This window comes from Glycine soja, chromosome 18, assembly GCF_004193775.1.
Source record: "Glycine soja cultivar W05 chromosome 18, ASM419377v2, whole genome shotgun sequence".
NCBI lineage: Eukaryota > Viridiplantae > Streptophyta > Magnoliopsida > Fabales > Fabaceae > Glycine > Glycine soja.
Window position 1 is genome coordinate 20854544 of NC_041019.1, and position 26661 is coordinate 20881204.

The 26661-nt window shown below is 34.2% G+C and overlaps 1 protein-coding gene and 1 pseudogene across 1 annotated transcript; one reads left to right on the forward strand and one right to left on the reverse strand.

Annotated features, from left to right (window-relative positions):
- The first annotated feature begins 3281 nt into the window (after positions 1 to 3281).
- Positions 3282 to 4756, forward strand: LOC114397080 (annotated as a pseudogene).
- Positions 4757 to 4838: 82 nt separating this feature from the next.
- Positions 4839 to 6344, reverse strand: LOC114397081. Its single transcript, XM_028359205.1, has 3 exons — positions 5867 to 6344; positions 5051 to 5178; positions 4839 to 4958 (listed from the first exon to the last, which is right to left on the reverse strand). Exons 1-3 carry the CDS (start codon positions 6342 to 6344, stop codon positions 4839 to 4841), a joined length of 726 nt encoding a protein of 241 aa, XP_028215006.1.
- Positions 6345 to 26661: the final 20317 nt, after the last annotated feature.

Here is a 26661-nt window from a genome sequence, read left to right on the forward strand (position 1 = left end):
CACAAAGTTACCTCCCACGAAGGGTCTTTACGAATTAGACAAAATTGGGTCCACTTCTCCTTGTTAATGTCGTACTTTTCGCAAACAGTGTCATCGACACCGTCCTTGTCGGCTGCAAGTACCCATTTCGACGTCCAATTAGACTTGAACTATCTCCACTGCTCCCCCATGGTCTGAAGTATTTTCTTTTTTGTCCATAAATCAAATGTTTCAGGGATATCAAATTCAGTCTGATAAACGAAAATTACATTTTATTGTTAGTAAATTACAATTTTATTGTTAATCAACAACATGCAACGTTTAAGTAAAATACCTAAATATCCTCCCATATCAAATTTTTCTGGGCAGCAGGGACTTGTTTCCAATTCTCGTATGTCACATCCACCTTATCGCGAGTGACGATCCCTAAATATGTTCTTAGCTTCTTTCTGTGTGGACCGTCGGCTTTCCTAGTTGCAGGATCCACATGGACCAAGGGTCTCTCTGCCCCAACTGGTCTAGTAGCCAATGATCTTAGCCAGGTCACTTTTCTTGTCCTCTTCAAGGTAGAAGGTGAATGTGATGTTGAATCAGTAGGAGGAAGAGGAGGGGAACTGGGTGGTGTAGCCATTTTCCTGTTAAGAAAAAAAACATTAATTTTAAAAATGATCATAAAACTATTTTATGTTATGTAACTGAATAAACTGAAATGAAGTACATTTTAAAAAAATTACATTAGACGATGTTAATTAATTCTCCTTCATCATGATCAATACGATTTGCATGAACGTCATCAGCATTTTCTTTTGCGACGATGTTAGGTGAGATTTGTGTGGACATAGGACTTACACAAGTATCAAGGAGTGAATCATCATCTTTAACATTAACACCAATTGTTTTCCCGTGTAGAACCACTAATCACCTTTCATTAGAAGGGTCTTGAACATAAAATACCTATTTAGCTTATTCTGCCATGATGAAAGGGTCATTCTGGTAAGCGAGTTTCTTAAGATTTACCAACGTAAATCCTGCATCATCGGTCCGCACACCAATATTGCTATCAACCCACTTACATTTGAAAACACAGACAGTGAATTTGACATAATTAAGCTCCCAAATTTCTTCAACAAAACCAAAGTAAGGGAAGGAAGCTACATGGGGATTGTCATCATGTACACTAGCGAAGTATTAAGATTCAACCCTTAGGGTAACCCCACTGTTTTGCATTGTACTTTTCTCGTCTTATGCTTTTGTATAGAAGGAATACTTGTTTATATCGTATCCTTGCCAAGTTTTAACTTTTCTTTTAGGCCCATTTGCTAGCTTTCTTAACGTTTCATAAGCATTATCGTCACCAAAGATTGGATCTTTAAACCAATTTATAAAAGTCTTGTTATGCTCTTTCAACTCCTTGTTCTTCAACATTTTTTATTACTTTCCTTCACTAAACCGTCATGGCGAAGTATGTATGGAAAAACTTCATTACTATTATTCAATACATACAAATGAGCTTATTGCAAATCTTCTACACTTGGAATGATAACATGCAGTCCTCTTGAACTCTTACCTCCCACTCTTTCGTCATGCCAAGACTCAAGAAGCCCAGCTAAAATTAAAAGAAAATGTTGGCTGCACTGGAATAAACTCTATATCCATTGAAAGTTCAATTAGTTAAATCAAGTATACAAGCATAAATATTATTTTAGATATATGATCCAATTAGAAAAGATTTCAATTTATCCATTAATAGTTTGTTCAGTTAAATAAGCTCTATCTTCATTGATTGTTCAATTAGTTAAATCAAGTAGACATGCACACATTATTTTAGATAGATGATCCAATTACAAAATATTTCAATTTATCCATGATATGTATCTAGGCAAACGAAAATGATCCAAGCATTTTAACACCTTCAGTTTAAGGCATTGAAGATTTTAATATGACCAAACAATAGAACTAGAGGAAACATTTGGGAGAAAGATCGAGTGGGCATCATAAACTCTGGATTAAATAGTACAACAAATTCTACCGGAAAAAAAATACATCATGAGTCATGAATACATATATAACCTAATATGACTCTTTAATGCTACAACCTATAAACAGTGATATAGACTTGATAGATGATACATGTCATGAAAGAGATCAATTGTATGAATTGAAAGAGTACAAAACAAAAAAATAGGGAATCCTCTCGAGGAAAGAAATAGTGAAATACATACATATAAATAGAATGAGCCTTTAAAAACCACAACAGGAGAAATTCAAAAGAAGCAAGAGAACAAATCTGGCTTATAAAAGATGTGGAGGAATATCTGTGGCTATAAAGTCCAGCAAAAAACTCAACACAACACTTGATGCAATCCTACCCCGCAAGGGCATTGGATAGAAAACTCCAAGTAGATTGGGCCAGAGATGCAAGAGAAGGCCCTAGGGTTCTTATGAGCCTTAGGGTAGATTTCGGGCCCATGGGCTAAGTACGAGCCCACTTATCTTTGTAAATATTAGATTAAGGTTTCATTATTTTTGGGCCTTGTATTTAGGGCTCCATAATGTAGGTAGGGTACCCTAGAAATATAGGATTTTTCAGCCCTTGTATTTTTGGGCACCTAGACTAGTTTTTGTATTAGGGGTAGTTTTGTAATTTCACATGCACTAAGTGGATATTTGATGTGTGTGGTTGGAAATAAATTTAATTGAATTGGTAGAAGCCCAATCCAATTAAATTTTAGAGGGGGAGGTGAGCATTTGCTTACTACACCCCATTGCCACATCATATAGTCACACTTTGTGCATGTCCTTCATGCTTTTCATGCCTCATGACACCTAAGCACACTTAGTGGAGAATCTTGGAATTGATCTTGGATTAGTGGGCTGAACCATAACTAAAATTCACTAATCATAATTAGTGAAATTTTGGCTCCAAAGTTTGGCTCCACAAATTCAATTTCAAATTCAAGTGAAATTTGAATTTCCCTCCAATTTTGTGTGACACTTAGGCTATAAATAGAGGTCGTGTGTGTGCATTTTTTTCAACTTTGATAATTTGAATATTAAACTTCAGATTTCAAAGCTCATTTAGAGCACAAAATTTCATGCTCTTCTCTCCCTCTCCCTTCATTCATCTCCTTCTTCCTCCAAGCTCTTATCCATGGCCTCCTATGGTGGTGAGCTTCTTCTAGACTCATCTTCTCCTTGAAGTGGCGTCTCCTCTCTCTCTTCCTTCTCCATTCCGCTGCCATTTATCTTCCAAGAAGCAAAGGAATCCATTGATGAAGAAGATCCTAGGCCTACAAGCTCCAATGGAGCTTGCATCAACTCTGGTGAATGAGCCTCCCACCTAATGGATTATGGGGAGGGTATATTTCACATCCTTACCCTTAAAATTAGGGATGTTGTTTCTAGGAATTGAACCAATGACCATCGAGCAACCTCACCGTTATGCCAACTTAATTTCCCTCTAAAAGGAGCACAACACCATAGCACTTCTATTATCAATTTTGTTTCAAAACATTTACATCAAGTAGAGAAAAAGACTTCCAGGTTTTGCATACATAGTAGCAATCTCCAAACAATAAATTTAGATAATCTCTAATTAAGAATTGTTAGACAAAATTAGAGCAAATATTAAAGTGTGAGAGGATAAAAGTACTATTCTTATAGGTTAAGAATTAGAATTGTCCTTTGATTTTCACCAATGTCTTTCACCCAAATTTTAGAGAGAAAGAATAACCAATGTCCTTTTATATGAAGCTGTAATAGATGCATACTTCGATGGTCTTGAGGTATTTGGGTTAAATGACCTTTCTAGAGTTACAAGTGTTGCCTCTTTCTTCGTCAGCAGAGTGGACACTCTTATTGACAAGGCCCTTGAGAAAATTGGCACCCTCAGAGGCTCTTAATCTACGTGGGAAAGTAATTGTTTATTGTTTTCCAAACAAATTTCTATTCTAGCCTTTGGATTTATTACACTTTCAAATGTCAAATATGCTCATTGGATTGCTTATTGAATTTTATAGGTAGCAGTAGCCCAAGCAGCATTGGCTTACCAGCTCTACCAAAGGAAATTTTATAGTCCAAGGTGGGAAGTTCTAGTTAAAAAGGGGACCAAGAACCAAAGGCTCCTCTCGGTCTCAACCAATGTAAAGAACCCTGCCTATTCTGACACCTTATATGTTGCTTCTCTTATTGGACCTGACACTGTAAGCCATCATTTTTTCACTTTGCTAATTTTTAATGATTAGGTTTGAGTTAATCTAAAAAAATATTAAGATTAGCTTAATGGACTTGTTTGTTGTTTGGCCTTATTTGTGTTAAAGAAACTTAAAAACCACAATTTCCTTTGATGTATCTTATCATAGCAATACCTTGTTACTTTCCATCTATCAACCATGCCAGACCAAGCCCTTCAAACATTTATTGATCATGGTACCGTATCCAGGACAATAGACTCAAATGCATCTGAAGCTGAAGGAATATACAATGCTTTCCATTTGGTGTTAATAGTTTAAAATTACAACTAGGTGTTGCTATCTTTGGGAAAGTTAGGAAATTAGTAGGCCACTAGTTTCTTCTCTTCCTTTAATTACTATTGGTATCTTTGGGAGTTACAATCTTACATTGTTTCAATTGTTACAGGTATCTCTGGGAAAGATCAATAAATTACTTGACTCATGAAGTGGACACCTTGTGCTTGGAAGACTATAGATTGAGTGAAAGACTATTGAAGGAATATGATATACAGTACTCAAAAGGAAAGAAGTCAACTTGGATGTAGAACCTGCCATCTTTTACAAGAGACACTTCCTAGAATTATTGAACTTCTTAATTTTTCCATTTTGGATTCTGAAGGCATCTTGTTATGCTTTAGCTTTCACCTTTTTTGTAGTCATTATATTTATATTCCTATTACTAGCAATCCCTATGACATTCATCTTATCAGCATTGCTATTTCTTATTATTGCAATCCATACGGGAAGCTTTGCCCAATACAAAGAATTCAAAAAAATAACCAATGAACAAAAATGGTACACCAAGTTATAATTTGAAGAGAAAAAGATTGAAAACTTACAAAATCAAAAGTGTCCAATGGAGCAACAAACTCACAAACCCACTGGACAAGTTTTATGTTCACAGCATTACCCTCCTTACGAACAAGTTTTATCTTCACGAACCAGGAGCCAAGAGTGCCTCTAAAACCTATGAAACAACGAACTCATGAACCCACTGGAAATATTAATAGCAGTGAAGATACGATATTGAAAATGCTATCTAACCATTATCATCTCTTATCATTACCTTAGATGCAAATTTCTCAGGGTTGCGTTGTGCCACAAACAATGATGGCGATGGCAGACACAACGATGATAGTTGTTAGTGGTCACGAGGTAATGAGCACGGGGAAGAGAAAGTTACGAGGAGAGAAAAAGGTTTTCGATGAGTGCGGGGAGAAAAGCAGGGTTTGGGGTTTTTAATTTAAGTAAAAATATAACATCAATTTTTTTAAAAAAATGATGTTAACAATCTCATGTTAACATTAGTTTTTCAAAAACCGATGTTAACTACCTTCACTTAACATCGGTTTTTTAGAAACCGATGTTAATTAACTAATGTTAACATCGGTTTTTGGTAAAGCCGATGCTAACATGAGATTGTTAACATCAATTTTATAAAAACCGATGATAATAACATCATGATATTTATGACAATGCCACTGTGTTTTTGTTAACATTGGTTTTGTCAAAAACCAATGTTAACCTTGTGATGTTAAATCAATAAATTTTAGTAGTGGGAGTTGGGCATGTAAAAGACAAAACATCTTCAAGTTTTTCTCCAAGCTTCAAGATTTAGTCTTCATGTTGCTCATATTGCTCCCTCTATCTCTAACAGTGTACCCTAACAGAAACAAGAAAATGAGCAACCTTGTTTGCTTCCCTATCAACAAGAGAAAATGAAATCTCCCAATCACAGTGGAGCATATCTAGAATCTTGCTAACAGTACTAGCATGAACATGAAAAGGATGACAAGTTCCTACCGCAAGGATGCCATGGACATTGGAACTATCAACTTTGTAGGATATCACACGAAGGTCACAATCTCGGGCCACTCTAAGACCATGGAAAATTTCTAGCAACTCTACTTTCTTAGGGTCTCTAACACCATCAAAGGATGCAAAACCAAAAATCCATCTTGTATGATTTCTCAAGACTCCAACTGAGCCAATATTATTAGATGGGTATATACAACTCCTATCTATGTTAAGCTTAGTAACACCAACAACAGGAGGGACCCATTTTGGGATGATGAAAGGGGTTTGAGTTGTTATGTTACTATCCAGAAGGTATGTAACAATATCATCATGCATGAAAGAAATCTTCCTAAGGACTTGTTGAATACTCTAATGGTCCTCTCCAAAAATCCTATTATGTCTCCAACACCAAATCCACCAAATGACCACAAAAATCAAAATCCCCTTATTCAATGCCAGCATGTTCTTCAACCACGTCAATGGTTGACAAGAAAGAAATCCCGATTTGGACGTAAAGCCCAGGGATAATCAGACTTCCTTAGCACGAGGACAATCCCAAAGATAGTGCATAGTATCTTCAATTCTTGAACAAGCCCCACAATTAGAAGATGAATTAAGATATCTATGATAACTCAAGGAGTTCGTGGGGAGGGCACTTTGAAGGATCAACCACAACAGAACGTGCACCTTCTTTGGAATGTGCAACTTCCATGGCCATTTGAAAGACCCACCATTATTCACAAACAAACTATCATCACATGAAGACAGCCAAGCATATGTCATCACTGGGGAGTAAATCCCACTAGAGGCTTATGACTAGCGAGAGAAAATAGACTGGCAATACTGAGTCAATGTAGTATATAGATATCCAAGATTCATTGCCCCATTTAAAACAATATCTTGCAAACAAATATGTGTGTCAACTATGTGGATGCATGACACCATATTATAGAGATGCCTATAATGGTTCCAATCACCATACCATAAAGAGGTTTCACCATCCCATAAAGAAAAGTAAAGCCATTAGATAACTCATTTTTAGCTTTAATGATTCTTTGCCACACAAAAAAATCACCATGTTTGTCTTTTATACTTAAGAAAGTATTATTCGTAATATATATGTGGGAGAGGATATTAACCCAAATAATGTCCTTCTTACAAACTAGACTCCAGACCAATTTTCCAAGGAGAGAGATATTGGCCAATCTCGTTACACGAACCCCTAGCCCTCTATCATTCTTAGGTCCTGTGACTTTCTCCCAATTAACTAGGTTCCAACCTCTTTGATCGTTGTTAGCTGACCAAATAAATTTTTTGGCCAAACGATCTCACAAATGACATTTGATAGAAAGAAGTCTTGCATGATATAGACTAGCAAAAATGTCAGTACAGATTTCACCAAACAAAGTCGTCTTGCCCTATTAAGGAGACCCCCCTTCTGACTTGCTAACCTGTGATGAATCTCCTCCACAATTTCATGGAACATATTATGTGTGACTCTTTCTTTGATCAAAGGAAAGCCTAAGTACTTGGCTAAGTTATTTTCTGAAGTCTTTGTTTCATTTTAGGAGTTACCTCAGAAGAACACATAAACTTAGACTTAGGGATATTTACCTTTAAATTAGATTCCCACAAAAATCATCAAGGACCTTATTGACTAGCTGCACTTGAGACTCCTTTTCCTGGCAGAAAAGAAGGACATCATCAGCAAAAAGAAGGTGATATAAGTCTGGACCTCCTTTCATGATACTAAGAGTACAAAATGCCATCTTCCACTAATTGATGAATGTATAAAGATAGCTTTTCCATACACATGACAAGCAGTTAAGGAGAAAACAAGTATCCTTGCCTTAAGCCATGAGTTAGAGCAAAACTATCGGTTCTAGATCCATTCCAAATAAGCAATAATGATGATGATCTCACACACCACATAATAAGAGAGATAGTCATAGGAGATAAGCCAAACTCATTAAGAACCTTTTCTAGGAAATCCCTACACACCCTCTCATAAGCTTTTTCATGATCTACTTTAAAAGTAACCATAACTTTCTTGGCTTTGGATTTATACATATATTGGACCTACTTCCTAGGCAATGATAGCATTGTCTGTAATACCCTTGCTAGACACAAAGCTACCCTAAAGAGGGTTGATAATATCCTCCATGTAAGGGGGCAATCTCTAGACAATAACCTTGGTAATGAGCTTATAAATCACATTACAAAGGCTAATGGGCCTGAATTCTCTAAAACTTCTAGGATGATCAACCTTTGGAATAAGAACAATAAAGATCTCCACAATCTGAAAGCATCATGAACGAGTTTCCAAACACTCTCTCGCACCAAATCCTAGTACCTTTTGAAGAAAAGAGGTTGAGATCCACCAAGGCTAGGAGCTTTGTAGGATTTCATACCCATCACTATGAATGTATGTATACATGATTTTGATGATGTCAAAAGAAGAATCAAACAAGGCTCATTTGCTTCAAGATTAATACAAGATTGTTTCAACAAACAAAGCCTTGATTCAAGATTTCTTCAAGATCAAGCCTTGCCTCAAAACGAAAGGTTTCAAGTCATCCAAGGCACATGTAATCGATTACCAATGGTTTGAAGGTGTGTAATTTATTACACATCATATGTAATCGATTACCAGAGACTCTGAATGTTGGGAATTCAAATTTTAAATGAAGAGTCACAACTGTTCAAGAAAAATAACTGTGTAATCAATTACATTAATACTGTAATCGATTACCAGAGAGAATTTTCAAGGAATATCGCCAACAGTCACATCTTATCATTTGGATTTTGAATGGCCATCAAAGGCCTATATATATGTGTGACTTGGGGCGAAATTGGAAGAGAGTTTTGCTGGTCCAAAATGTCTTATCCGCTCAAAAGAAAATGAGAGAGATTCCAAGAGAACTTCATTGTCAAATGCTCTCTCAAAAGAAACTCTAGGGCAAACACCTGCAAATCCATAAAGAGTTCATCAATGGACATCAATTGTAATATCCTTCTCTTCAAGAGAGAATACTTCTTTCTTTCTTCTCATTCAAAGAGATTGTTTAAGGGACCGAGGGTCTCTTAAGTTGTAAGGAATGTTGAACACAAGGGAAAGGTTGTCCCTGTGTGGTTCAGACTTTGTAAAGGGTTTTTACAAAGGGAGTGGAAAATCTCAAGTGGATTGCTTGAGTACTGGACGTAGGCATGGAGTTTTCCGAACCAGTATGAAACTGTGTTTGCATTCTCTCTTCCCTTATCTTATTTATTATGTTGCAATCAATTGTGTCTTGCATGTTTAAAGAACATTATTAAATTGCTTGTTGCTTCTTCTGCATTTTGAGCCTATCTCTTTTAGAAGGGGGTTAAAAGCTTGTTAGTAGAAAATTAATTCACCCCTTGTAAGTTATTGAGGCCACAAGGTCCAACAAGTGGTATCAGAGCCAGGTTCTTGTCTAAAGTTTAAAAACTTCAAGAATAGATATGGCCTCATCCAACTTTTTATTTCCTGAGGGAAAATCTATTAATAGGCCTTTCAAGTTTAAAAATCTTTATTGGAAAACCCGAATGCAGATCTTTAATGAAGCCATAGATTTAAAGATATGGGAAGCCATTGAATTTGATTCCTTTATTCCCACAATGGTAGAGAGAAATGCAACTACATAAAAAAAAACTAGAGAAGAAAGAAGATGATGATGAAAGAAGAAAGAAGAAGATTCCTCCTTAGCCCCAAAATGCTGAATGCGATCAATTTGGGCACATGAGATTCAATTGTCTTGTCTTCAAAAGAAGAATGAAAAATCTGACAAGAGGAATTTCAAAGAAAAGAAAGAAAAGAAAGGATACATCACTTGGGAAGATAATGCCATAAATTCTTCAAGTGATTCAGAGAATAAAATCATAAGTCTAGGCATCATGATGAAAGACTATGAAAACGGAGAAGAGCAAAGTCGATACATTGATAGCAATTTCTTCAAACACATGGCATGCATCAAAGTTTATTCATATTTCTCCCCAAGATAAGTCGATATGTGATTTATGAAGACAACAAACAAATGCCACATTCTCCCCAAGTAAAGTGAATCTCAAGATAGCGAATATGTGATTTATGTAGACAACAAGCAAAGGCCACTTGATTAACAAGCCCAACAAGTAATATCAAATGATACCAACAGGTCACTTGTCTTTGATTGATTACTTTTGATGCTTGTTTTCTACTTGAGTTTAGATTGTCCTTGATGATTGATTGATTTTTTTATTATTGATGTGTTTGTTTTTGCTTGATTGATGTTCAATGTTTGTTACTTTGATTGATTGATTATATTTTATATTTGATTAATTGTCTTTGATAATTGTTTTTTATTGTGTTTTGTTGATTGTTTTTTATTGTGTATTTGATTGATTGTGTTTTTGATTGATGTGTTATTGTACTTTTTTTTTCTTGATTAATATTGAATGATTGTTTTAATGCCTTTTGGTATCACTTGATTCTCATACATTGCAACAAGTGGTAACATTTTTTCTCCTCTCTATTCATGATTTGTTTTTCACGTTGACAAAGGGGGAGAGATAGATAAAAGATATATGAAATCTTTATGAGACAGCTTTTTATATATGAAATCTTCAAATATCTCATATAAGCAAACATTGCAAATCAAAGGGGGAGTAAAACTATATACAAATGGATATTTTCTTGTTGTTGTTGCTCCTAACCTACAGGTGGTTGTCATCATCAAAAAGGGGGAGAATGTAAATCATGCAAGCTTTGATGGTGTCGAGAAGAAATCACATGTTTGTCATCATCAAAAAGGGGGAGAATGTGAATGTATGTATACACGATTTTGATGATGTCAAAAGAAGAATCAAACAAGGCTCATTTGCTTCAAGATTACTACAAGATTGTTTCAACAAATAAAGCCTTAATTCAAGATTTCTTCAAGATCAAGCCTTGCCTCAAAACGAAAGGTTTCAAGTCATCCAAGGCACATGTAATCGATTACCAATACATGTAATCGATTACCAATGGTTTGAAAGTGTGTAATCGATTACACATCAAATGTAATCAATTACCAGATACTCTGAAAGTTGGGAATTCAAATTTTAAATAAAGAGTCACAACTGTTCAAGAAAAATAACTGTGTAATCGATTACACTAATGCTGTAATCGATTACCAGAGAGGATTTTCAAGGAATATTGCCAACAGTCACATCTTATCATTTGGATTTTGAATTGCCATCAAAGGCCTATATATATGTGTGACTTGGGACGAAATTGGAAGAGAGTTTTCCTGGTCCAGAATGTCTTATCCTCTCAAAAGAAAATGATAGAGATTCCAAGAGAACTTCATTTTCAAATGCTCTCTCAAAAGAAACTCTTGGGCAAACACCTGCAAATCCATAAAGAGTTCATCCATGGACATCAATTGTAATATCTTTCTCTTCAAGAGAGAATTCTTCTTTCTTTCTTCTCATTCAAAGAGATTGTTTAAGGGACCGAGGGTCTCTTAAGTTGTAAGGAATGTTGAACACAAGGGAAGGGTTATCCCTGTGTGGTTCAGACTTTGTAAAGGGTTTTTACAAAAGGAGTGGAAAATCTCAAGTGGGTTGCTTGAGTACTGGACGTAGGCACAAAATATTCCGAACCAGTATAAAACTGTGTTTGCATTCTCTCTTCCCTTATCTTATTTATTATGTTGCAATCAATTGTGTCTTGCATGTTTAAAGAACATTATTAAATTGATTGCTGCTTCTTCTGCATTCTGAGCCTATCTCTTTTAGAAGGGGGTTAAAAGCTTGTTAGTGGAAAAGTAATTCACCCCTTGTAAGTTATTGAGGCCACAAGGTCCAACAATCACTACCTTCCTGATCTCCTCTTTAGTAACAACAAAAAAATCATTTCCAGCCTCATCACCAATCTAAGGAAAATTTCTAATAGGGATATCAACTAGATAATCACTAGCAGGTAAACAAAAACGTTGCTTAAATAAAGAACAACTTCCTATTTTAGAATCTCGGGATCTTCAAAGTAGTTCCCAGCCGCTAACAAAATACAGTGAATGGTGTTCCACCTTGTTCTAGAAATAGTTTGTGCATCGAAGAAACTAGTATTACGACCAATCAATTTTATCCAAACTTCTCTAAGCTCATTCTGGATTTTTACTTCTAAGGCTAATATACCAAATGAAGGCTAGCAATCCAGCTCCTTCTAAACCCCACTAAGCCTAGCCTCCAATCTTCACTTCTTATGAAAAAAATTACCAAAAATATATTGACTAAATATTCTTGACTTCTCTCTTACCTCTTGAAGCTTGTGCATGAACAAGCTAGGTTGAGACAACCAAACCTCTTTAGTCACCAAGGAAAATTGGCATGTCAAGTCCTCGCCGCCATAAATCTCTAAGGATGACCCTATCTAGAAACACCATGCTCCCCAAGATGAAGTAAGATGGGAGAGTGGTCAAAATGAACTCGACTAAGATTTGTGGCATGAGTGTTTGTGAACATAAGCCGCCAAGAAATACCAACAACTACATGATCAATTTTTTTGCTATAGTGCAACCTCCAAGTTCTTTTCAAAAGCACGTGAACTTATTTCCCTCGGCCTCGACTTCTTGCATGTTACAAGTGTTGAACACATCCCAAAATGCATTAGCTCACAATGCATTAAAATTTCCTCCGCATACCTTCGAAGGACCCAAGATCTCAACCTAGCATCATTCAAGGATTAGAAATCATGTTGCCAAGATACAAAAGATGACTCCAAAGTTGGTCTCCAAAGGTAGGCATAGGGCTCGCATAAATGGTCTAGCATGTCCAATAAATTTTCTTCCTCAAAATGTAGAAAGTAATTGCTTGGATATGAGAGTCACCATATTGATCCCATAATCCCTGTTAATCTCACACACAACCCAAATCCCGCCTTTGTGTTTGTTTGCCTCCTAAATAATACAAGCCTCATGTCTAAGCTTTTGCCAAAAAAAACATGAGCTTTCTCAAATCTACAATAGGTTTCATAAAGACAAATAACTTTAGGATGGTTTTTCTGAACCAAACTAGTGGCATATCATTGGCCATTTTTGCTAATGGCTCCTATTTCACTCTATGACATGATAGTAATTAAAGTTTGTATTATCGATAAGAAAGTCATAAAGAAATCCCAACAACCTAATTAAGTAGGTCGAGGATCAAAGTCTAGGTTGTCTTCCATCATCTTGGAACCTTCATAGGATCATTCACCATTGGTGGTTGAAACACGTTCTTCCAACCAATATTAGTCACCTTCTTTGGTCTATTTCCATCTTCTTCATCCTGGTATCAAGCTTAGGACTAGAATTTACCTTGGGAGTTAATGAGCCCTTCCTATGAGTAATAGAAACGGATAAGCCATCATTCTTTTTGGAAGATGATGGCCTAACCTTACTACCTCATTAGAAGTAACCTACCTAGTTGTAGTAGGCGGTTGGGTATCTTTTCTACGAAGTTTCTTTTCGAGGTCCTGGGTATAAACACATTTATTTTGTTCATATGTGGAGGCCATTGAATTATCTTTTTGAGGAGCCATAACATTATGCATTTGTACTTGCCTTTTTAAATCTTGGATAAGGTTGTCATAGTTATCCTTTGATTGGGGTTTATATATACTTTTCTTTTTGCGTCAAACGATCAGCCAATGTCCATGCAGATTGATGTCCCCAGTATAATCATTATTGCCATTATTATTCGTAATCTTGTTATTATCATTTGGATCATTGTTTCTCAAAATAAAAAATGATATCTCCATCTAATTATATCCAGCATTAGTTACAATATTTTCCCCAGGTTGATCCACTACCACTACCAATTTTGGTGAAGGCTTCTGCGCCAGTTTCAAGGAACAATCCCAACTTTGATGCCCATAGCTCAGACAGTGCCCACAAAGCAAGTGTAGGCTTTCATACTCATCCCTGACATTGACTTTCCCAACCATCAGTTTGTTGAGATTAACTTCCATGCAAACCCTAGAAAATTTGCCTCTTTCTGCATTCAGGGTGTTTGTATCTACCGTAATAGGAGTGTCTAGAACAGATGCCAATCTTAGAAGAAAACTCTCATTAGAGAACACCATTTTGAGACTTGGGAAGCGGATCCAAACAAGAGTATATCTACTTCAACTATAACTTTCCATCTATCCTCCAAGGAGTCAAACTTGACCATGAAATATACATGTCCTACATCTCTCAGGTCATACCCTTGATGCAATTTCCATAGCAACTTTAATCTGGATAACATGATAGGATAACTAATTTTCTTGCCCAGGAGTTGGATAACAAGGGTCTCTTCCCATGGCACACATAATTCATTACAATACTTTTCTTCCATGATGATCTTTGACAATAACTTATTCTCATTCTCATACTCAACAGGCAAAAGATTGCTTGCAAATAAATCGTTTTTCTCTTTTGGGGGCACTGGTGGTTTTCCTACAACCTTGTGTCAAAACAAAAGCACTTTGTCCGATAATTATATAATTTTAAATTAAGAATAATTATGGTTAATATATATTCTTATTCCTTTCACTGCTTTTTCTTCAATCATCCCTTGCATGCACCCCATTATTTAGTGTGTGTTTTTATCTATTGTTGACTCTTTTTTAGAGACTTAGCATTGACGAAAATAAAGAAGAAACTATCTTAAATCTACCAACTAAAATTAATTAAAGTTAAAAAATAAATGGAGGAAATTAAAACTAATAGAATTATCAACATGTGGGTGTGTCTTGCAATTTGGGATGGGATGATATATTCAATTTTGTTTCTTTCATGGGGGAGATTTGAAATTTCACTACTATGAAAAATACTTTCTACGTCTGTTAATTTGTGCATTCTACGTCGGTTATTAACCGTCGTTGTAGCCAATGTCATAGAAAGTCCGCACTTTCTATGACGATTTCATAGAGAACCATCTTAGAAAAATATATCATTCTAAAACGGTTCGTAACTAAAAATCATCTTAGAATGATACATTTCTAAGACGGTTGTTAGTTAAAAACTATTTTAGAAGGATACATTTTCTAAGACGATTCTTTTAGATAACTATCTTAGAATGCATTTTTAAAAAAAATATATATATGGAGGATTCTAAGACAGTACCGTCTTAGAATGTAGACATTGTAAGACGGTTTTTCAGAGTAAAATGAATTTAAAAAAAAAAATATTTTGGCGATTCTAAGACAGTTTTTGCAAAAAAAACCGTCTTAGAATGTGCTTTTAAAAAAAATCATATACATTAATGTCCCATTTGAATTCTGAAATTGACCGACTAGTGCCACCAAAGGTATTACATGGTGAGCAAACCATATATCAATAATATACAAAATATTAGTTTGTGTGGCACCACAAAACAGACCAATTGTATTCCAAGTCCACAATAGATAGCAAAAAATAAATAAGAACCAAATTGATAAGCGAGTAATGCAAAAAAATATATATAACAAAAGGAAAAAGATTATGTTAATGATAATGTACTGAGTAGGGAGCAAATGCTACAAACTCAAGTAGTAAAGAAAAAAAATGAATATTCTAAAGAAAAGTGTCATACCCTAATTTCGTCCAGCGACCATTATTTGTTGGCGTGCGACCTTCGCTTGACCACCTCAAAATGTTTAACACCCATCGTTGTGAAATCCATAAAGACTCGCAACATTCCGGAAGTCAAAACAAGCATTGTTGCGCAATTCGTAAAGTTCTGCAACATTCCGGAAGTCAAAAAGAGCATTGTTGCATAATCCATAAAGTTCCGCAACGTTTCGGAAAGAAATCAGTAAAAAACACAAAAGAGGGTGTATTTAGTAAAATGGGGAGTGCAAATAGAAATTATCAAATCTGGGCCCTTCTAGAGGATTTTCGGCATTTCCATGCTTAAGGTGGAAGCAACCTAGCTCACTTGGGCGAGCTGGGCGGCAACCACCTCCCCCGTTTTGTTACAAAAATGGCTTCCAGGACTTCCGTAAAATTTCCAAAAACCTTGGGTAAGCATATTTCACTTGATATTGCTGAAAGGGAAGAGAAAAAAGAATAAAATCAAGTCCTATATGCTTCCATAAGACTTCCGTAACTTTTCCGTAAATTACGAATGAGGGGTGAACTTATCAAAATAGGGGGTGCAAATAACAATTTTCAGATTTTCGAATTTGGGCCTTCTAGAACATTTTGGAAGCTGGGTTTCTTAAGGAGGAAGCAACCTAGCTCGCCTGGGCGAGCTGGGCGGCAACCTCCTCCCCCATTTTCTTATAAATAGGCGAAGGGAGGCTGTTCCAAATGATCCCTAACCCCCTTGGCTATGCATTCCAGCTGTTTTGGGTGAAAAAATTGTTTCCGTGAAGAAAATCCAAGCCGAGGTGCTTCCGTAACACTTCCAAGACGTTTCTGTGAGCAAATCCATGAAGGTTTTTCGCCGTTCTTCACCGTTCTTCATCCGTTCTTCGTTCTTCAACCGATAAGTTTTTGAATCCGAGACTTTCAATTCATTTCTTGTTTCGTTGGCTTTCATCTTTATTTCGTTCACTTTCATCTTTATTTCGTTCACTTTCGGTTTTCTTTTCTTCCGATTTTAACCTGCTTTAACTCTTTATTTAAGCCGTTATCTCGCCTAATAAATGACAAAATGAATTTCAACTGATCATTTACGTTGTAATCTCGTTTAATCGCTGTTAAAGAAAAATCTAACCGATCGTTCATGCTGTAACCTCGGTTAAACAAAAAAAAGGCAAAATAATAATAAAATAATCAAAATATCTTGAAAAAATAATAATAAAATAATCAAAATATCTTTGAATAAAATAATCAAAAAATCAATCGGACGATTTTCTTTGGAAGTTTCCTTGAATGAATTGACTAATAACCAAAGTGAAACTAAGGCTAAAATCAATTCCCAAATCAAGCTTTGTCCGTAAAAATCACTAAAAACCGTTTTAAGGTCCAACGCCTTAAACAGTCCTCTTTGTTTTTATCGGTTAACATGGACCGTTCAAAAGCATAAAATCAACATGTAACTTTACCGCTTTTGCAAGAACTACGTAGGTCTGATTTCCTCATCGCAATTGAGGATACGTAGGAGCAAAAGCCCCGCTTTTGTCGACCACCCCAAGAGATCGTTAATGGTCCAACGCCTTAACGTTCCTCTCCTTTCAAAAACCAAGAGATCGTTAATGGTCCAATGCCTTAACGCTTTTCTCCTTTCAAAACCAATAGGTCGTTAATGGTCCAACGCCTTAACGTTTTCTCTCCTTTCAAAAGAATCAAAAGATCATTTAATGGTTCAATGCCTTAAACGACTTTTGTGCGGTTAAAATCGATCTTGTGGAAAAAGATCAAAACAACTTAACCAACGTTTAGTTCTAAAAGAACTACGTAGGTCTGATTTCCTCATCGCAATTGAGGATACGTAGGAGCGAGGGAAACACCCTTGTCGACCACAAAAAGATAAAAAATACAAAAAGGCCCACAAAAAGATAAAAAAAATACAAAAAGGCATAAAAAGACATAAAAATATAAAAAAGGAAAAAATACATTATTTTGAAGTCATATTTGCACACTTGACTGAAGGCTATCGTCCCTTGTGACGGACGCGTGGGGTGCTAATACCTTCCCCGTGGGTAAAAAAAACTCCCAAACCTTTCATGATTAAAGTTCGTAGACCACACCTTTTCCAGTTTTTCTGACGTTTTCCTCGAATAAACGTTGGTGGCGACTCCACGCATTTTCCTCCCATGGAAGACGCACCCGTAAGCCCCGCGTCGCCCTTTCGCCGAAGGGTAGGTCGCCCTTTTGCCTCGGTTTGCGTGTCGCCTCTCTGGTTCCAGTTCCTCGTGTTTCTCTGCACCCGTCAGGGCCTGTTTTCGAACGTAGGCAATATATATATATATCAAAACGCTCAGAATGAGACCCTGAGCGTGGTTCAGAGGTTGGTTTTGTTAAATTTTAAGTTGCACGCAAAACAATAATTTTTAAACTAATTAATCTATAACCATCCGGTTATGGGTTACTCTTTGTTAATTAGTCTAACCCGCGTATCTTTTCCCCAATGTACATACTTCTACCAAGAATATATATATATATATATATATATATATAATTATTTAAATGTAACACTTACAAAATTCCGGGTAGAAATTCTAGGATGTCACAGAAAGCACCAAAATTGAAACACTCATTCACATAATAATCAATCATTCACAGAGGAATCAACCAAGTGCTAAACATACCAAATAGAGCAGGTCCAAAACAGTATTTATAAATGACCAAAGCATTCATAGAAAAACAACCAAAGAAGAAATAAACAGCAAGTCCAAAACAGAAATATAAAGAACCAAATCCGAAATAAACCCAATGCAGAAAGATTGAAATATCAAGAAAATTAAAGATAGATAAGCTAGAAATGAGGACAAATATGTGATTATAAACAATCAATATAAAATTAAGCAATCAAAACATTTATGAGTATGAACAATCACGAAAAATAACCATCAAATGCAATTGTTATAAACATTCAAAGTAATCAATCATCATAAGCAAGCAAAACAACCATTAAAAATAGTCATTATAAACAAACAAAACATCATAATAAAAAATAAACAATCTTCATAACTATCAAACATAATCATAAAAATCAATCAAAATAGTCAATAAAAAACAATCATTAGCAAACACAAGCACTTCACTCAACAAATTAATCAATCATTATAATCAACCATAAAAGATAACTATCAAACACAATCATTTTTCTTAATCAAAGGAAATAATCATCATAAACAAGCATGAGTAACAGCCATCAAAGACAATTTATTATAAACAATCAAAATGGCTATGAATCCAAGTTATTTATGTCTATGAGTCCTAATTATATTCTAATAGCAAAGAAAGTTTCTTTAGGGGGAGATTTTGTAAAGATATCAGTTAACTGATTCTTTGTGTCAACAAATTCTAGTACACAATTCCCTTTTTGAACATGATCTCTCAAGAAATGATGACTTATTTCAATATGTTTTGTTTTAAAGTGCAGAATAGGATTTTTAGATAGATTGATTGTACTTGTGTTATTACACTAAATGGGAATATGATCAAGTATTAATCCATAGTTAGAAAGTTGTTGTTTCGTCCAAAGTATTTGTGCACAACAACTTCCAATAGAAATATATTTCGCCTCAACAGTGGAAAGGCAACACTATTTTGTTTTTTTACTATGCCATGATACTAGAGTGGAACCAATAAAATGACATGTTCCACTAGTGCTCTTTCTATCAGTTTTGCATCCGGAAAAATCAGAATCAAAGTATCCTACAAGGTTATAAGAGGAATTCTTAGGATACCACAATCCTAGATTTATAGTACCTAATAAGTATCTCATTATTCTTTTAACTACACTAAGGTGAGATTCTTTGGGATTTTCTTGATATCTTGCACACATACAAATACTAAACATCATATCAGGTCTACTTGCAGATAAATAAAGAAGAGATCCAATCATACCTCTGTATTTCTTTATGTCTATTGACTGACCAGTTTCATCTTTATCCAGATAGCAAGCAGTGCTCATAGGAGTGACCATGCGTTTAGCATTTTCCATCCCAAACCCATCATTGACATTTCAAATTCATTTTGCATATCTTGAGAGAATTCCCTTTTGATAAGTCACCGATGATATTAACAAGAGGATGATATCTTGAAGTTCTCCACTCTCTTAGAAGATTTGTACTTGTTTTAGTTTCGTCAATTTGAAAGTCTTCATCATTTCCATATCCTTTGCCTTTGTGCTTTTCCTTATGAATATGCATGTCTTCTAAAGAATTTGCAATATCATCAAGAGTTTCTTTTCTTGGCCTTATAGGGTTAGTCTCATCAAAGGCATCATGGATAGATTCTTCAATAATCATAGTTCTTTTGTTATAAAATCTAAAAGCTTTAATATTCAAGGAATAGCCAAGGAATATACCTTCATCATATTTTGCATCAAACTTACCTAAGTTGTCTTTCCCGTTGTTTAGCATAAAACACTTACATCCAAACACATGAAGATGAGAAATGTTCGGTTTTCTTCCGTTATACAATTCATATGGAGTTTTCTTCAAGATTAGTCTAATTAAAGCTATATTCATTATGTAGCATGCAGTATTTACAACTTCATCCCATAAATATTTAGGAAGGTTTGTATCACTAAGCAAAGTTCTGGCTATTTCTTATAAAGATCTATTTTTTCTCTCAACTACTCCATTTTGTTGAGGGGTTCTAGGTGCAAAAAAATTGTGTTCAATGCCATTTTGATCACAAAATGATTCAAAATCCTTATTTTCAAATTCTACTCCATGATCACACCTAATATATGCAATATTGAGATTTTTCTTATTTTGAATAATTTTAGCAAGTTTCTTAAAAGCATGAAAAGCATCTCTCTTATGAGTGAGAAATAATGTCCAAGTGAATCTTGAATAATCATCAACTATAACAAGAGTATAGTAATTTCCTCCAAAACTCATAGTTCTAAAGGGACCAAAAAGATCCATATGTAAAAGTTGTAAGGGTTGAGTTGTAGAAACAATATTCTTTGATTTGAAGAAAACCCTTACTTGTTTTCCTTTTTGACATGCATCACACAATCTATCTTTTTCAAATTTGAGTTTTGGTAAACCAATTACTAAATCCTTAGAAATTAGTTTATTTAAATGCTCCATGTTTATATGAGAAATTATTCTATGCCTTAATCAAGAATCATCATCTTTACTAAGAAAACATTAAGCATGATTTGATGTTTTATCTAAATTTATCATGTATACATTATTAGTTCTATAGCCTATATGTTTTATATTTTTATCATGTTTATTTTCAATAACACAATTATGAGAGTCAAATGATACTAGAAAGCCTTTATAACATAATTGACTAACACTTAGTAGACTATACTTAAGACCATCAACAAGTAGAACATTTTCAATGGAGGTAGATGGATTTGTACCTATTTTTCCAACTCCAAGAATTCTACCTTTGTTGTTGTCGCCATAAGTCACATGTACACTATTCTTGGGAGAAATATGAGTGAACTTTGATGTATCTCCCGTCATATGTTTAGAGCATCCACTATCAATGTACCAACTTTTCTTCAAAGAATCCTCTTCTTCGCTTTCATAGTTTTTGGCCATGAGACTTAGATTCACGACTTCATTTTCTGAGTCTCCGGATGAATCCATATTGTTATCTTCTCAAGTGATGTAATCTTTCTTTGCTTTCTTATCATTGAGGGTTTTCCTGTCAGATTTTTCCATTCTTTTCTTGAAACTAGGGCAATCAACTCTCAGATGTCTAGGTTGATTACATTCATAAAACTTTGGAATAGAAGATGCTTTTCTTTGGTTTGAAGTTTGATCTTCTTTGATTTCCTTTGTTTCTTAGGAATTTATTGAATCTCTTTACGAAGAAACTGAAATCATCATCTTCTTCTATTTCATTCAAGTCCTCTTTGTCACTTTCTTCTTGAATTGAAGATGAGGCTTTAAGTGCAATTCCTTTCTTTTTCTTGTCATTTTCTTCATGTTGATTTAGTCTCATAAGTTCCATTTCATGTTCCTGAAGTTTTCCAGAAAGAGTTGCAAGAGACATGTTAGTGAGATCTCTTGATTCTGCAATTGTAGTTACCTTTGGTTGTCATTCTCTGCTTAAACATCTTAGAACTTTGTTAATGAGATCCTCATTGATATTTCCTAATGATGCAAGATGATTTACTATATGTGTGAATCTCTTTTGCATATCCTGTATGGTCTCATTTTGATTCATTCTAAAAGGTTCATATTCGTGAGTTAGGGTGTTTATTCTATATCTCTTTACATCAGTTGTTCCTTCATGGGTTACTTGTAATATATCCCACATCTCTTTTTCATTCTTACAATTTGATACTCTAAAGTATTCATCCATGCCTAATGTAGAGGTAATTATGCTTTTGGCCTTTAAGTTATATTGTACCCTTCTTCTTTTTTCTTCATCCCATTGTTCTGTGGGTTTTCTATAGTTTCATTTCCTACTACCATTATAGGGATGTAGGGACCAATTTCAATGGTTTCCCAGATGTTTAAATCAATAGCCTCTATGAAGATTTGCATACGGGTTTTCCAGTAATGATAACTCACACCATTAAATATAGGAGGCCAATTAATGGAGTTTCCTTCAAGAAATAGAAAGTTTGATGAGGCCATAATTATTCTTGAAGTTTCTAAACTTTATACAAGAATCAAGCTCTGATACCACTTGTTGAACAAGTGGCCTTAATAACTTAAGAGGGGGTGAATTAAGTCTTACAAATTTTAACCCCCTTTTTAAATGATAGGCTCATAATGCAAAAAAAGAAGCAACAATAAACTTAATAATGTTCTTTAAACATGCAAGACAAAATTGATTGCAATAAAATAAATAAGATAAGGGAAGAGAGAATTGCAAACTCGATTTATACTGGTTCAACCACTTATCGTGCATACGTTCAGTCCTCAAGTAACCCACTTGAGATTTTCCACTATCTCTGTAAATCCTTTACAGACTTTAAACACACCTTGGGATCTCTAACCCTTGTGTTCAAGATTCTCACAATCCAAAAGACAATCAAAATCTTGCAATAGATTTGCAAGTGTTTGGCCAATAGTTGTTTGAGAGAGAATTCGACAATTAAGTTCTCTTTGTAACTCTCTCTTGCTTTTTAAAGTCAGACACACATATATAGGCCCATGGTGTCTCTTCAAAATAGTTTGAAGAGATGTGTCTTTTCAAAAAGCTTTTCTAAAATTTCAAATTTCAAATTTCAAATTTCAATTTCATATTTCCAATTTCAAATTTCAAATTTCAAACTTTCTGGAAAATCTTTTTAAAATAATTTTGCTTCTGGTAATTGATTGCCAGTGGAAAAATGTCCTTTTCAGAAAATGTTAAAAATATTTAAAACTTTTCTATAATCAATTTAAAAACTATGTTGTGAGGCCAAACCTTTGCAATCACCAAGAGACTCTTTTAACAAAGATAGACTAAGACTTAGCTTTCTTCTTGATCTTTGTTTTCTTGGTCTTGAAATAAAACTTGTGTTGATTTTGTCTTGGCATCATCAAAACCTTCATACATATACATTCACAGAAGAAGATGAAGGTGTAGTGCTTCTGCTGCAACTGGCTCATCGTCACGCGCTTAAGTCATCCATCACACACACGAGGTGGAAGATGAAGGTTAAGGAGGAGAAGCTGGAGATGAAGCCTGGTTTCATTGCGACGGAGGTGGAAGATGAAGAAACCCTAGTGCAGAAATGCAAGAGGTTGGCACAGAGAGTGAGAGGGAAAGTGAGAATAGAGAGAGGCACGAGAGAGTAGAGGGAGATTTTAAAAACAATCGAAAATCTTTTAAGACAATTTTGGTAAAACCGTCTTAGAATGACATTTTCTAAGACAGTTTTCGCAAAACCGTCTTAGAATGATAATTTTTATTTACAAAAATGCTACCGTGTTTCTTTCTAAGATGGTTGTTAATCAGCCGACTTAAAATCAACGCTGTAAAAACTAATTCTTCTAGTAGTGTTTGTAATAAAGGCACACTATTGGTTGGATTCATTTTGTTTAACATACCTTGTGGTAAAATTGATATTAAAGTAAATAATTAAAAAATCACAATAAGGAATTGTGATAAGCAAGAACATGCTAACTAGGAGGGACGAAGTTATGAACACTAAGCTCATTAGGACAGTGATAGCAAAGAACAAGCACAAAAATTGGTCCTTAACTTTATTAATTATCAATTCTTTATGTTTTTTTCATTTTATTTAGAGACTTATAAACTTCATGAAGTTCGGATGTTGCTAATATTTATGGTTAAAGGACTTAAATCATATTTTCATTTGGTTAGGGTTTTTTACTGTCATAGTGTATTAAGAACTTTTCTAAAATTTAAATTATTATTTGTAATCATTAATCTGAATTTTGTTTTATAATTTTCAAATAATATGTTATAAAAATAAATTAAAATGAAATTTGTAATTTTAAAATATAATAATAGGTTTGTGCATCGTACAAGTGATCATATTAGTAAAAGAATTAATTTAAAGATTTGTGTGAATTATAATTATTGATTTAAATTTAAATTTTTTAATCTTCAAGTGAACAAACACTTGTTTTACTTTAGTCAGATGCTAATACACATATTTTGAAAAGTACTACCAATTTTTTTTACTGCTTAAAAAAATACTATTAGTCCCACAAAAATACAATGCATCGCTACACTTCATAAGCATGATATATTTTACAAAAATTTACAAAATGATATTTTATTTTTAATCATTAAACTCTAAACGTTTTGAGCAAAGTTAAATTTACAAAAATTTACACTTCATAATCATGTATTTATTTTATTTTATTTTTAATCGTTGCACAACAATACTCATATTAAAAAATTCAACTTATATTTTATATTGTGTTGTTTATAGATTTGTTTATTTGTTTTATGAAGTATAATCACATCTTAAAATTTGAGATGATAAAGCTATTATTTTCTATTTTTCCTTGATTAATTTATGTGTATATTAGATTATCTCTATCATTGTACAACAATGATTTATATTTTAAATTCTAAATTAAAGTTGTTTATACTGAATTCTTGAAAAAAAATGTTACATATTTAAAATTTTTAACAAATTTATAATTATGCTTCTTAATATATTGAATTGTATACTCACTGGTCAATCCTCACCCAATGACATATTTAAAATTTTGAACAAATCTACATTGCATTTCTACGTAGGTTTGATACACTTTGTATTTTAATTGGAATTGTTGTTTTAAAGATCAATTGGTGGTATGTTTTGTGATACGGTAGGACACTCTTCATTTTACTGGAATGCTCATGTTGGTCTCTCGTATGATCAACTTTGACACACCTTTTTGTGACATAAGATCTCCGATAAAATGTCTAATTGATGAACGATTTATTTGTTTGAGATTTGAAATTCTTAGTAGGAATCAAACTTTTGCTAATTGATTGTATTTGGAATTAACAATCACTTTGGTCTCCTAAAGTATAATTTATTGATACTAGTCCCTAAAAGCATTAAAATTAAAAAAAATTACCTAAAAGTATAATTTGTCTATCACTTTAGTCATGTCGTTAAAATATTTTTGTTCAAGTTAACGCTTGTATCTACTAGTATGTTATTTGACCGTTGACGGTGCACACGTGGATGACATGTGACAATATGGTGTGTACATGGCAACTCACAATGTATATGTGGATGAGATGTCATGATCCATCATTTGTTATGGGCTAGACTACCATGTGTATATTTAATAAATATTTGTGATAATTAATCATACTTTATGTATTTTATTTTTAAATATAATTTTTTAGATTCCATTTTGAAAATGAAATTTCATATAATCCTTTACTATACTCAAAATGTTTATAAATAAAAAATACTCCTTCCATCCTTAAATATAAGACTTTTTTTTTAATTTTAATCTTATAAAAAAACATAAATACCACATGTACACCACATTGTGTGATATAGACTTAGGGTGCATTTGATACACACTAAGGTTTACAACACAGGACAAATGCTTAAGTAGCAATGTCATTTTTAATATTAATTTTACTAATGTAATCCGTATTAATTCTCAATATAACACAACAATGGTGGTAATGATTGTAGTGGCGATAGTGACAATGGTAATAGTGATAGTAACAACAACGGTAGCAATGACAGTGATGATGATGACGTTAAAGTGGTTGTGACAATGGTGACAATGATGATGATGTTGGTGATAATGATAACGATGGTGGTGGTGACAACAATGAAAGTGGCGATGACGAATATTTTTGTCTTTTGGGTATTTTGTACTTAGAACCTAAAGTTGTCTCATGGTTTATCAAGTAACAAAAAAATAGAGTTTTTTTCATGTCTCTCTTCGTTTGATTTGTGCTATCCCATGATCTTTTCTAAATCAGACGTGGAATAAGTATATTTGTCTGTTTTATTGGTGTTTTGGTTGTTTGCATAGTTCTGGTTTTGGTTGTTTTTGATAGTGTAGGCCTCATTATTGTTTGTTTGCATGGTTCTGATTCCTAGACAAGCATGGTCATAGTCAGTTTGTGCATGGATTGTTTAGTGGATTTAGATGGTTTGAAAAAATGTACTTAATGTCGTGTTTATATTGTAAATGTAGTTTAAAAACGATGGATGAACATCAACAAAACTGGAAGGAAATGGCTAACACAATGGTGAAGATTAACAAATAAGAAGAGGAAATGTTCAACAGTGTTCATGTTATGGATCAAGTTAGACATTTCAACACTATTCTCAAATAAACATGACATGATATAACACTTTTGCTTATATTACTTTGCTTGTTAAATGTAGCCTTACGATGAAGTCAGTAGGTCATTTGATGTAAGATGGAATGATGAACTAGAGCCTACTTGACATCTTCTACACTCTAGTGGAAACATGCACTCTATCACATATAACCAAGATCTGGTGAGCCCAGCTCTACTTGCTAGATGGACATAACTTAGAGAGTTCTATGGGCTCACTAGAAATAATTAGGTTTGGTGAGTAATTAAGCACTCCTCTATATGTCAAATTTTAAAATCATATACATATCTAATATGAA